Source organism: Pelobates fuscus, chromosome 4 (assembly GCF_036172605.1).
Source record: "Pelobates fuscus isolate aPelFus1 chromosome 4, aPelFus1.pri, whole genome shotgun sequence".
Taxonomy (NCBI): domain Eukaryota; kingdom Metazoa; phylum Chordata; class Amphibia; order Anura; family Pelobatidae; genus Pelobates; species Pelobates fuscus.
Genome location: NC_086320.1, coordinates 306817878 through 306831437, shown reverse-complemented (window position 1 = coordinate 306831437; position 13560 = coordinate 306817878). Strand labels below are relative to the sequence as shown.

Sequence of the window (13560 nt, the reverse complement as noted above, 5' to 3'; positions counted from 1 at the left end):
ATACGACTTACCTTAGAGCAATATAAGGCGAAGAGGGAAGGGCGACAACCACCACCCCCTAGGGCTATGTGAGCCAATCACAACCTGACACTCTAAAATTAACTCCCTCGAGAGACCCTGAGCACACGAGACCGCCCCATCAAGCTTACAAGCCTCACAGAGAGCAGACACCCCCTGAGGTATACATGCAGCTCCTGCAGCCCAAAAGGTACCATAACCTATTAAAAGGCCCACCAGACCCCAGACACAACTCCCCTGACACTACACCTTACCCAATCAAGTACACGACCAGAGACAAACAACTAACACCGACTGCAGTGCCTTCGCACGCGCCTTTGTCTTTCAGCAAAAACTATCCTCGATACCTGGAACATGACGGACAGACAGAACGCCTAACCTGGACAGACACAAGCGACTGCCCACCAACGAGAAACCAGACACCAACCTTGAACCCACCGATTTCAATACGCGAACAGGTTAGCAGAAAAACACACTTACCACAGGCACAACAATGACACATGACCGACACCGACACCTGCATCACCCACCAAAGAAATCACGACAAGCACATACGACCTAGGAACCACTCACACACATAACCAAGACAAGAACCACGCAGACCATGGCGATTAACAACGCCCTCATGACCTCACATCACGAAACTGGCTCTCATACATCACCACCCTCCAACACAATAACCTGAAAACAGACCCTCTAACACACTCTCACTCGCACGACGCGAGTCAAACCAACCAGCACAATTGAAACTCTTACTCAAACCACCCTACCCGAGATGCACCCTCGGAACTAGAACAGAAAACCCGGGGACAGAGAGGGAGAGGCGAAGCACCGACCCACCTCCACCCTCAAAACCCCAACCAAACGTATAACTCCTAGCTCACCTGACCACAAAGCATAAACAAGAACACCAAAACCTCACATTGCTTACAAACTATAAACATCCAAATAAGCAAACCCAGCCGCCCAAAAGACGCCTGGCAACCAACCAGTAAGACCAGGACCCAACCCACTCCCCTATACCCAGATCCACCTGGGACATCCCACAAACCCCCCCCTGCACCGCCACCCGTCACCCGACCCATTACCCCGAATCCCCACCCCTCCCCGCTAACCAACAACCCCGCTCTCCCCCCCCTAACACGCACTACATAAACGAAACACCACACACAAGACACAACACAGCCACACCCAGCATGCCGGCCACTCTGACCTGCCTATCGATAAATTGTAAAGGACTAAACAATCCGACCAAACGACACCAACTAATGAGATGGGCAAACAGATCTAAGGCAACGTACTCCGCCTTCAAGAGACACACTACACTGAAGCTAAGCAATTCCCTCTCCTGAGCCGACACTACCGAATCAACCATTTCGCCAGCTCCTCTCACGGCAAGCACAACGGAGTAGCCATCATTATCCGAAAATCGTGCCCACTCGTCATTCCAGCGCACAATAGCAGACCCACAAGGCCGATACCTCACAGTCACGGGCAAAATAGGCACACACTCATACGCCTTCACTTCCTTGTATGCCCCAAACACACCCTCCAGCACTTTCTGGCACACGCTACAAGCACACCTAGCTCTGTTTCCCTCCCACCACTCCATACTTGGCGGAGATTTCAATGCATCCCCTTCACCCTCAGTCGACAGACTCCGCACTCGCACGCACACTCAACATGGACCGCCGACGGCCAAAACAGACAAATTGCTCTCCTCATTCATCTCGCGCACCCACCTCCTAGACGCATGGAGATCTCAACACCCAACATCTTTAGATTACACCTTCTTCTCGCACCCACACCACTCATACTCCCGCATCGACCTTTTTCTCATCTCCCCAGCACTGGCACCAATGGTTCACTCCACATCCATAGGCCCCATTACGTGGTCCGACCACGCAGAAATAACACTCACAATTAACCTACCTTGCACAGTCCGACCATGGTCTTGGAGACTGAACCCCCACTTGCTTCATAACCCACAAATCAGACAAGAAGTAGACAGGGCCCTCACAGAATACTTCCAACTGAACAAATCCGCGGACACCTCAGAAGGGACCCTATGGGCTGCCCACAAGGCAGTGATCAGGGGAGTCCTAATAAACCAAGCAACAATACATAAAAAACAAAAGGTAGCACACCTAGAAAAAACACTCACAACTCTCCGAACCCTTGAAGCAAAGCACAAAGCAGACCCAACACAAGAGCTAACCGAACAGATTAAAAAATGCCAAACTGACATAAAAACATATATGGCAAAAGACTCAACAAAAGCCTTACTATGGACAAAGCAACTCTTTTATGACAAAGCCAACAAAGCCGATACATTACTCGCACGAAAACTCAAACAAAGAACCGAAAACAAACAGATACACAAAATACGCACCCCTGATGGAGCAATCACAGAAGCCCCAGAAGAAATTGCTAGCGTCTTCCTAAAATACTATGAGGCTTTGTACGATCACACACCAGGAGCACGCCATAACCCAACACCTATTAAAACACTAACAGAAACATATCTCAACCAAGTAGCGTTACCCTCCCTCAATGGAGAAGCAGCACAAACACTGGCCAACCCCATAACAACAATAGAACTCGCAGGGGCGATAAAAGCCCTGAAACCCAACAAAAGCCCAGGCCCGGACGGGTTCACAGGGCTCTATTACAAAACATACGCCCCCACCCTGATCCCACACCTTTGCAACCTATACAACACCATCTTACAAGGCGACCCACTACCAAAAGACATGCTACAAGCCAACGTATGCCTCCTTCCAAAACCCAACAAATCACACTTAGAACCAGGACACTACCGACCGATCTCCCTCCTCAACGTAGACTTAAAACTGTTCACCAAAATCCTTGCCGACCGCCTAAACCCCCTCATACCCAAATTGATACACCCAGACCAAGTAGGCTTTATACCGACGCGACAGGCCAGCGACAACACAAGACGGACATACGACCTCATATGGACGGCACAAACCAGACACACACCGACCCTTTTCCTATCGCTAGACGCAGAAAAGGCCTTTGACAGACTATTATGGCCCTTCTTATTCGCCACTCTAACCAAATTTGGATTCCCCCCAACATTCATTACCGCCCTACAGGTACTATACGCCACCCCACAAGCCCACCTCCTATTACCCCTAACAAATCCCCCCTCCTTCACGATACACAACGGCACACGCCAGGGATGCCCGCTGTCCCCTCTCCTCTTTGCGCTCTCCTTGGAGCCGCTCCTGCAAACACTCAGAACAAACAAAAACATACAAGGCCTAAAAATCCGCGGAGAAGAATAAAAAACTGCAGCATATGCAGATGATCTACTCATCACAATAACAGAACCAATAACTTCCCTCCCACCACTCCTTCAAGCCTTGGAAACCTACGCCAACATATCCGGATATAAACTGAACATCGACAAGACTGAAGTCCTAGCCATACACATAGACGCCCCCACAAAAACGGCTATACACCAAATCTACCCCTTTGACCTCGCACCCACACATATCAAGTACTTAGGTATAGCCATCCCAGCAGACCTCTCTCGCAGCTATGACCTAAACTACACACCCACGATCCAAAAAATCAAACAAGATGTAGAGAAATGGCAAAACATGCCAATATCATGGCTGGGAAGACTGGCATCGGTTAAGATGAATGTCTTACCCAGGCTCTTATACTTATTCCAAACTCTACCAATCCCAATTAAAAACACTGACATCAAGCAACTACAATCTACAATCGACAAATTCATATGGGCCAACAGACGCACCAGGATCAAAAGACAAACCCTATACGTTCCCAACAAAGCAGGGGGTTTAGGCCTCCCACACCTCACCCACTACTACCAGGCAGCTCAGCTAACACAAGCACAAAACTGGCACGCCCCTTGCGGAACCAAAAGATGGGTAGACCTAGAGCACGATATCTTTGGCAGGGACTTCCCATCATTATACATATGGCTCCCCAGAACAGCAAGACCTCCCTTACCCCGAACATCCCCCGCAATCATCAACACTATCAACATCTGGGACAAAGTAACCCAAAAAAGTGGCTTGACAACACAACCCTCACCCCTGACACCAATTCTCCGCAACACACACTTCCCACCCGGCATGACACCAAAAGACTTCGCCCGATTCGAAGAAAACGACCTCACACGACTACACCACTTCTATAGAAACCAACAACCAATACCATTCGCGGACCTCCCACAAACTACACCATACCGCACCTTCGACATGTTCCGCCACCTACAGCTTAGGAGCTTCCTCGAAACTCCGACAATAAAACAGGCCGGCACAAAAACTCTTACGCCCTTCGAAAAACAATGCATACAAACCCCTACACACAAAGGACAGATCTCAAAGCTATACACCCATTTAATTCAAAACGTTAAACACGGAGCACTTACATATGTGTCGGCTTGGGAGAGGGACATAGGTCCAGCCGAGGATCCAACAGACTGGACCGACATATGGGAAGCCACGGCATCCATATCCATATGTGTGAACCACAAGGAACAAGCCTACAAGACACTACTGAGATGGTACGTCACCCCACTAAAACTCAAACAGATGGGCAGGTCGGACAATGACCTATGCTGGAAAGGCTGTGGACACAGAGGCACTTACATACACATGTGGTGGGAATGCACACACACAACACAACTATGGAACCAAATAGAAACCATGGTATCACAGATCCTCCACACCAACATACCACACGACCCATGGATATGGCTACTATCCAAACCCATGGCCAATACACCAAGATCCCAAAACAAATTGATTGCCAAAATTGCACTAGCAACCAGGAGAGCCATCGCTGAGAAATGGGGAAGCCCAGACACACCCACGCTAGACACAGTAAAAAGGAAAATTAAGGACACAATCAAAATGGACGAATTGTCCGCACTGGTTCACGACACGACCACACATTTCAATAAAATTTGGGACCCATGGTTCTATGAATACCCACCAACAGCCTAGACCACCAGTGAGCACCCACACGGGATCACATCCCAAGTACGCGTCAACCACACATATCCCACACCCATAACCCCCTCAGCCCCCCTCCCCCCGAGTCAGTAGACCGCTAGAACACCCCTACACAAACCACACTCTCCTACCAACCGAGCTACGATACACGCCGGCACCAATGGCGAACAAAAACAAAGGACACACATGACCAAACAATAGCAATACGCAGCAAACACACACTCACACTAACGATTAACAAAGCAATACAGCACCCACAACGCACACCACACCGCACCACAAATGACGCCGAAACGACCCACAAACCACACCCATACCGATGACATATAACGGACAATAACTCGCTTAGAACGGAAGAGCACAAGAAACAGAGACAGACACTACAAGCTGACAATTCAGGATATCTCCCACCCCGACCCCTCTCATCCCAGAGGAGCCCGAAACCCAGCGGGACGACTTGACCACTGAAGTACGCAAACACAAAGGGTACAACAGAAAGATCACGAAAGCACAATGTGCAAAAAAGGTACCCCACAACTGCACACCTATGATAGGACAGGGCATCCTACCCCCAACCCTTTAATCTTCTGTACCCTACCCAAACCACTAGACCAGGATGTATCACGCAAGAATGGAATAATGATATGTATCACAACGCTGAGATCCATAATCACAAGAATATTGCAACTGTCGAAATATTCGAAATACTGAAATAACTTTATGTGCAAGCAATATATGTTCCTTTTTCATGTTTACCAAATGTTTACCCCCCGCTTATTTTCTGTACCCCTTACCCCTAAACAAAACAAAAAAATCTTTCAAAATAAAGAATTTATAAAAAAAAAAAGCAAAACGCGTGTCCAACACGTCTCATGCAAGGGTTAACATACCTTTTCATGAGTTACCCATCATTAAAGTGTTCACCTAGTAGGCTGTTTTTCACCCGCTATATTTCTGGTGCTCCTCCTTCTCTGTCAAAGAACAAAGGCAATTATCAGGCATCACCAGAAAATAAATTCTGGGCAGTCAGAATTTAAAAATCCCCAAAAGAGTATTTAGTTAAACATCACTTTACATGACAAGTGACCCATACAAGCACACAATTATAGCCTCTTAATGGACTTATTTAGTGCTCTGTGCTACTTGTGGCATTGTTCCCTCATAAGTAAAATAAAGCTGTAGCCCTTTCTGTGTATGCAAATACATTTTGAAATGAAGGGCCTGGTACTGCTGTCTGCCCATATTCTCAGGCTGACAGAATGTATGACTTGTAACGGACCGTTTCAGCATAAAAGGGGAAAAAATGCGTTTAGGCGATAATCCCCTTTTCCATAGACCAGCAGCTACTATAAGCACCAACTTCCCGAACTCCCAAACTGCACGAATTCACCAACTCTCGTACAGCAGACACACGAACCCTGGAAGCAGCCGAACAGGAAAAGCAATACGAACAGCTTACACTCCTGGCAGTCGGCATACAGTCCCCTTTCCCCCCAAGAAAGAGACACACTCCAGCTTCAGGGTTAAACAGCAACTCCTTTACTCAGGGCTACCTGCCCAGTATTTATGCAGGTCTCCCACCTGGTGGACACTCCCCTAGGGGACCAAATGGAAGACTGTAACAAAGGACAGACATAAACCAATTACAGACACACAGCAGTAAACATTCCCACAATGCATCCTGGTTTCCTCCCTTCTGCCCTGGAGATAATTGTAGAGGTAATCCAATTATCTCCCAGGACAAAGACAAGACTCCATTACACATGTGGGGATCTAAATACAGTATTATGCTTTAAAATATATAAAGTCACTTTTATTCCACCCAACACAGACATGTTACATATCCCCAGATAGCTCAGGTCTGGGTGCACATTATTAGGTGAATGGCACCCAGACTACATGAATACAGTTTAATCGCCATGGAGCCAAAGTCTTTAATCACACAAATAGGCTCCATGGTATAGCTATCTGGGTTACTACAATTCCCATAGAAATACCGAATTCCAGTGTTCGGTTAACCTTGTACGATTAGGACCCAGGCGACAGACGGCTCAGCGGTGTTCGTGCAATTAAGTGTCCGTTTATAGTTCCATAGAATCCTCGCCGAACACCGCTGGTCTTTTGCACGATTAAAATGGCCGCTACCTCGTGGTCGGCAAACGAACAAAGGCCACCCAGCGTTCATCAATTAAGCTGCGGTTAACCGCAGCTTCTGGGCGGTTATTTGACGGCACACTCCATCTCCTAGGTGGTCCCTCATACGGTAGTTTGTTCGGTAGCTGGAATCTACCGAACACCCCGGCTGAAAGGCACGAATATGCCTTTCTGCAGGTAAAATAAAGCTTGTTAAAGTCTGGTCCATAGTCCAAAGGAAGCAGGCGAGCAACCAGGCTTCTCCAGCTCATAGTGGCGAGGTTGGTTTCGCCACACTTCTCCCCTTTACCAATTAGACTAACAGGGTACCTGACCTCCTGCCGGTCAGTGCCCTGGTTAGTCCAGCAACCCACCCTTAAAACACAACTATTAGTACAGCCCCCCCACAATAACTGGGTACTACACCTGAAAAAATTACAAACTTGTCCAGGTCCAGGTGTCTCACCATGACTGTGTGGGGAACAGTTAGGCTGCCTTGGTGGGTTGCTGAGGGGGCAGAGACCAGCGGTATTCTGTCCTGGTGCCAGCACTACCACGGAAGTAGTCTGGTTGGAGCCTGGTTGCTGGAGACTGACTGTCTCCCCTTTAGGTGCATAGCTCGGCTGCCGGAGGGGGAGACCGACTGTCTCCCCTTTGGATACATCGCTCTGTGGCTGGGGGACAGGACCGACCGTCCCTACCCCTTGGGCTGTAAGTACAGAGACTACGGTCCCATCTGCACAGTCGTGGGGCTTAACATCTCCCCTTGGTGGGTTAGGCTGCCGCTGGAGAGAGGGTGTAACAAGCTCCTCTCTCTGGACGGTAAGCTGCCGCTGGGGAGAGGGGGTAGCAGGCTCCTCTCCCTGCCACTCTCTCTGCTGGTGGAAAGGGGGACCAGCTGTCTCCCCTTTCATTCTCTTGTCCGGCTGCTGGGGTGCGAGACTGACTGTCTCTGCTCCCGGCAGGACACACTGCCGCTGGGGAGGATGGACGACACCATCAGCTCCCTGGGGTACACACTGCCGCTGGGGAGGGAGGACGCTGCTCTTCTCTCCCTTCACTTCACACTGCCTTCTTGGCACATCACTTTGCTGCTGGGGGGCAGGAACAACAACCCCTGCCCCCTGTAACTCAGCCTGCCGCTGGGGAGGAAGGACTGCACCTTCGGCTCCCTGGGACACACACGGCTGCTGGGGAGGATGGACGACACCATCAGCTCCCTGGGGCACACACTGCCGCTGGGGAGGGAGGACGCTGCTCTCCTCTCCCTTCGCTTCACACTGCCTTCTTGGCACATCACTTTGCTGCTGGGGGGCAGGAACAACAACCTCTGCCCCCTGTAACTCAGCCTGCCGCTGGGGAGGAAGGACTGCACCTTCGGCTCCCTGGGACACACACGGCTGCTGGGGAGGATGGACGACACCATCAGCTCCCTGGGGCACACACTGCCGCTGGGGAGGGAGGACGCTGCTCTCTTCTCCCTTCACTTCACACTGCCTTCTTGGCATATCACTTTGCTGCTGGGGGGCAGGAACAACAACCTCTGCCCCCTGTAACTCAGCCTGCCGCTGGGGAGGAAGGACTGCACCTTCGGCTCCCTGGGACACACACGGCTGCTGGGGAGGATGGACGACACCATCATCTCCCTGGGGTACACCTTTGAGTCCCCGAAACGCACTCTGCCGCCGGATAGGGCGACCGATACCCTTGGCTGGATCTGCCATGAACCGCAGGTACTCATCTACATGTCCACTCACAAGCCGCACGCATTTCTCCGGGGGGTTGGGTCCGAAGAAAATCAGTCGTGATCTCAGCTCTTTGTCAAACTCCTCCTGCGTGTAGCTGGGTGCCATGCTTGCTCTGCTGCAGTTGGTTCCTTGTAGATAGGGTCGCTGTACGGGTACTGGCGTTGCCCTCACTTTGTAATCCAGGAATGGTGTTGTCTGTAGCTGTCCCTCTGGTTGTAGGAACGATCCCGCCGCTTGCCACCAATTGTAACGGACCGTTTCAGCATAAAAGGGGAAAAAATGCGTTTAGGCGATAATCCCCTTTTCCATAGACCAGCAGCTACTATAAGCACCAACTTCCCGAACTCCCAAACTGCACGAATTCACCAACTCTCGAACAGCAGACACACGAACCCTGGAAGCAGCCGAACAGGAAAAGCAATACGAACAGCTTACACTCCTGGCAGTCGGCATACAGTCCCCTTTCCCCCCAAGAAAGAGACACACTCCAGCTTCAGGGTTAAACAGCAACTCCTTTACTCAGGGCTACCTGCCCAGTATTTATGCAGGTCTCCCACCTGGTGGACACTCCCCTAGGGGACCAAATGGAAGACTGTAACAAAGGACAGACATAAACCAATTACAGACACACAGCAGTAAACATTCCCACAATGCATCCTGGTTTCCTCCCTTCTGCCCTGGAGATAATTGTAGAGGTAATCCAATTATCTCCCAGGACAAAGACAAGACTCCATTACACATGTGGGGATCTAAATACAGTATTATGCTTTAAAATATATAAAGTCACTTTTATTCCACCCAACACAGACATGTTACATATCCCCAGATAGCTCAGGTCTGGGTGCACATTATTAGGTGAATGGCACCCAGACTACACGAATACAGTTTAATCGCCATGGAGCCAAAGTCTTTAATCACACAAATAGGCTCCATGGTATAGCTATCTGGGTTACTACAATTCCCATAGAAATACCGAATTCCAGTGTTCGGTTAACCTTGTACGATTAGGACCCAGGCGACAGACGGCTCAGCGGTGTTCGTGCAATTAAGTGTCCGTTTATAGTTCCATAGAATCCTCGCCGAACACCGCTGGTCTTTTGCACGATTAAAATGGCCGCTACCTCGTGGTCGGCAAACGAACAAAGGCCACCCAGCGTTCATCAATTAAGCTGCGGTTAACCGCAGCTTCTGGGCGGTTAATTGACGGCACACTCCATCTCCTAGGTGGTCCCTCATACGGTAGTTTGTTCGGTAGCTGGAATCTACCGAACACCCCGGCTGAAAGGCACGAATATGCCTTTCTGCAGGTAAAATAAAGCTTGTTAAAGTCTGGTCCATAGTCCAAAGGAAGCAGGCGAGCAACCAGGCTTCTCCAGCTCATAGTGGCGAGGTTGGTTTCGCCACATGACTCACATTTGTAAGTATTAAGCCATAAATAAAAAATCTATTTATATGCAGTGTGATACTTTGTCAATACAGTTTGTCATGCCCTACACTCTACATCTACTGAACCTGAATAGGGATAATATATAAGTTGTTGCATCGTGCTTGCAGGTTAAAAGGCCATGTCATGATGAAGAGGCTTGTTATCAGGTTGATTGAGAAGGTTTGCCAGCCTTCATCAAAGAGAGGACCTTAGAAATGGTCACATCTGTACTACGCAGGCTACAGATATTCTAAAGCTAAATGAAATGCCTATCTATCTCAAAATGGCCCATTCCCATAAGTGAACTTGGTGTCTAACACTCTGTTAAATGTCTTTCATTTGTAGGTTGTCCGTGTGCAGAACATTCATTCTGACAATCCTATAGTGACCCAAGTGTATGTGAACAACGGCTCAGTGATCCAGGCGTCTTCTGTGGCTGCCGTCTACGAGGGGAAACTTTTTATAGGAACTGTATTTCATAAAGCTCTGTACTGTGATCTCGAGTAACCACACGCACTCTGTATGACATCTTTCTCCAGATCAGTTAAACTACAACCACTGTTTTAAATACTGTTGTATAAAATGATTAACTGCAGGAAAAAAGTACCAGTGTATCAGGTGTGCCAAATATAAAAGTGAAATAATATGTTGGTGAGACAGTTTCTTTAAACAATTCAGTGTGGGCAATGTACTTCATCAAAAACCTTTGACTTTTATTAAAAAAAAAAAAAAAGTTTACCAATAATGGTATTAATTATTGGTGTACACCACTGTTGTTTTTATTTTATATATATTTTTTTCTCTTAAAAAGCACGATTAGCATAGTTTTTCAAACCTGTCTTTTAACAAAGGTAGAAGAAAAATTGGCCCGATGAGCTCATGTTTTTGTATTTGTATAATAGTTTTTCTGGATTTCCAACTGCAATAACTTTCTAATGAGTTGCCACATGAAAACTGTAATGTGCCAGTCACAAAGCTTTCCCATAAGATTGGCTGAGACTGTCAAGGAGGTAGATCAAGCATGTTAAACTTGCGGCCCATGGGCCGCATTCAGCCCACAGTGGACATCTTTGCGGCCCGGGGAGCCCAAGTACATTCCTTGTTGTTAAAGCAGAGTAGGCACCTGCTTTCCCCACATTGCAGGTGCCTACTCTGCTAAAACTTACCCGGCCGGGGAGGAGGGCCAGCGAGGGAGCTCAGTGTTCCTGCTCCTCACTGCTCCATCACGCGCGCCGTCTGTAGTGAAGCCGAGAGCCAGAATATGACATCATATTCCGGCATCACTAAATTTAGCATGAGGGAGCAGTGAGGAGCAGATAGAAGATCCAAAGGGAGAGGCCCCACATCGGCTCCCAAAGGTAGGGAGCAATAATGAAAGTGTGTGTGTGTGTGTGTTTGTCTCTCAGTGAGTATGTGTCTGTCTGTGAGTGTTTGTGTATCTGTCTGTGTGTTCGTCAGTGTTGCATTGGCTGCGACTGGACAGTGGAGGACCTGGAGATGCACGGAGGCACGCAACGCCACATTCTGATGTGACATCGACGTGCTCCACCTTCACAGGGTTTCAAGAAGTAGCAGGAGGATCAGATTTGGCACAGGGTGCAGACGACGCCATTTGGGTTATACCAGAGGCCGGACTCTGGAGTCGCATACTGGCAGCGGCAATGTGAGTGGAGTCTGCTTGTTGTCTAGAGAAGGGTGCTGGGATGTAGTACAGGGGGAGGACTGGGATTTAGTGGGGGGGGGTGCTGTTTTTTTTTTTTTTTTTTTAAATACTGTACTTTTCAAAATAAACCTACGTTTCTATGAAAATTTAAGGGTTTTTTTTTTTTTTTTTTGCAGCGCAAATAAACTTAAATCTTGTTTATTTGGCCCACGCTAGACTTTGAGTTTGACATGCTTAGACCAGCCTATCTACATCCATGTACACTGTTGTGGCATTTGACATTGATATCTACCTACCTGCACAACAAAAATAAAAAAAAACATTATACCGCTAATATAAACAGGTCTTTATGCAAGTTGTCAGTAGAAATGTGTGAAAGAATATGAAAAGTAGCTTTCATGTAAAGAAAGGAAAATAAACTGAGGCCTCTATTTTAGTATTGCTCGATAAACTAGTCAAATGAATAAATTATTTTTGGATAATTAAAAAAAAAAAATAATATTGTGAAATTATTTGAATGATGTAAAGGGTATTTTTTATATTTTCATATTTCGAGGGAAAAAACTAAAAAAATATTGTAAAAGCTTATCAAACATTTTAAATCAGAAATGAAGGCCTCGGTTTAATATTGTTGGAAAGCTTTTCAAATATGTGTATATCACAGCTGGTATCCTTCATAAGAAATCTCTCTCTCTCCCCCACTCTCTCTCTCTCTCTCTCTCTCTCTCTCTCCCCCTCTCTCTCTCTCTCTCTCTCTCTCTCTCTCCCCCTCTCTCTCTCTCTACCCCCCTCTCTCTCTCTCTCTCTCTCTCTCTCTCCCCCCCCCTCTCTCTCTCCCCCTCTCTCTCCCTCCCCCGTTTGTAAAGCCCTGATTCCTGATCTGAACCCTAATGCAATTGGTTCCAAAATTAGCAGGCTGAACTAAAGAGTTGACATCGTGGACAGGCAGAGGAACAAGCCTGAGAAAAGTATGAAGGGAGCTTACTTGAGATGAGGGTTAGTTTCTAATTTTAAAATGAGAAAAGAACGAAGCTAAAACACTTGGATTTTAATGTGACTGACTACAGCCATTTTAAAACATTAACACTTTTTATTGATGAACAAGATCATAGGACAGACTATACAGACCTTAGGCTGCTTTTTAAAATTTACCCCTAATTTTGGAGACTTTGACAATGTAGACCAAGCATGTCAAACTCAAAGGCTAACACGGGCCAAATAAACAAGTTTTAAGTTTGTGTGGGCCGCCAAAAAAAAAAAAACCTTCAGTTTTCATAGAAACATAGGTTTATTTAGAAAAGTACAGTATAAAAAAAGTTGCCTGACCCTGCATGTCCTCCTGCTCGAAGGCTTCGAAGTAAAGAAAATAGCTAATTTATTTTAGCGAGACGTGCAATTGCATATAACCAATGTTTTAGTCAAACTACCTTGACATATTAAGAAAAGTTTTGTAAAGGGACTGAAATGGTAAATGTATGCTTTTGCACAGCTGTAAACAAAAACAAATGATGTTATCTTGTTGCTTTGAAGTCCTATGAGTGGGTTCTTCACTTTGGC

General features: G+C 47.4%; 1 protein-coding gene across 1 annotated transcript in view; it reads left to right on the top strand.

Annotated features, from left to right (window-relative positions):
• Positions 1 to 11110, top strand: part of LOC134608970 (serum paraoxonase/arylesterase 2-like) — a 65051-nt gene extending 53941 nt beyond the window's left edge. The window contains exon 9 of the mRNA XM_063452272.1: positions 10686 to 11110. Coding sequence (XP_063308342.1) covers positions 10686 to 10847 — 162 coding nt within the window. The 3' untranslated portion in view covers positions 10848 to 11110. The remainder of the gene's footprint in view (positions 1 to 10685) is intronic.
• Positions 11111 to 13560: the final 2450 nt, after the last annotated feature.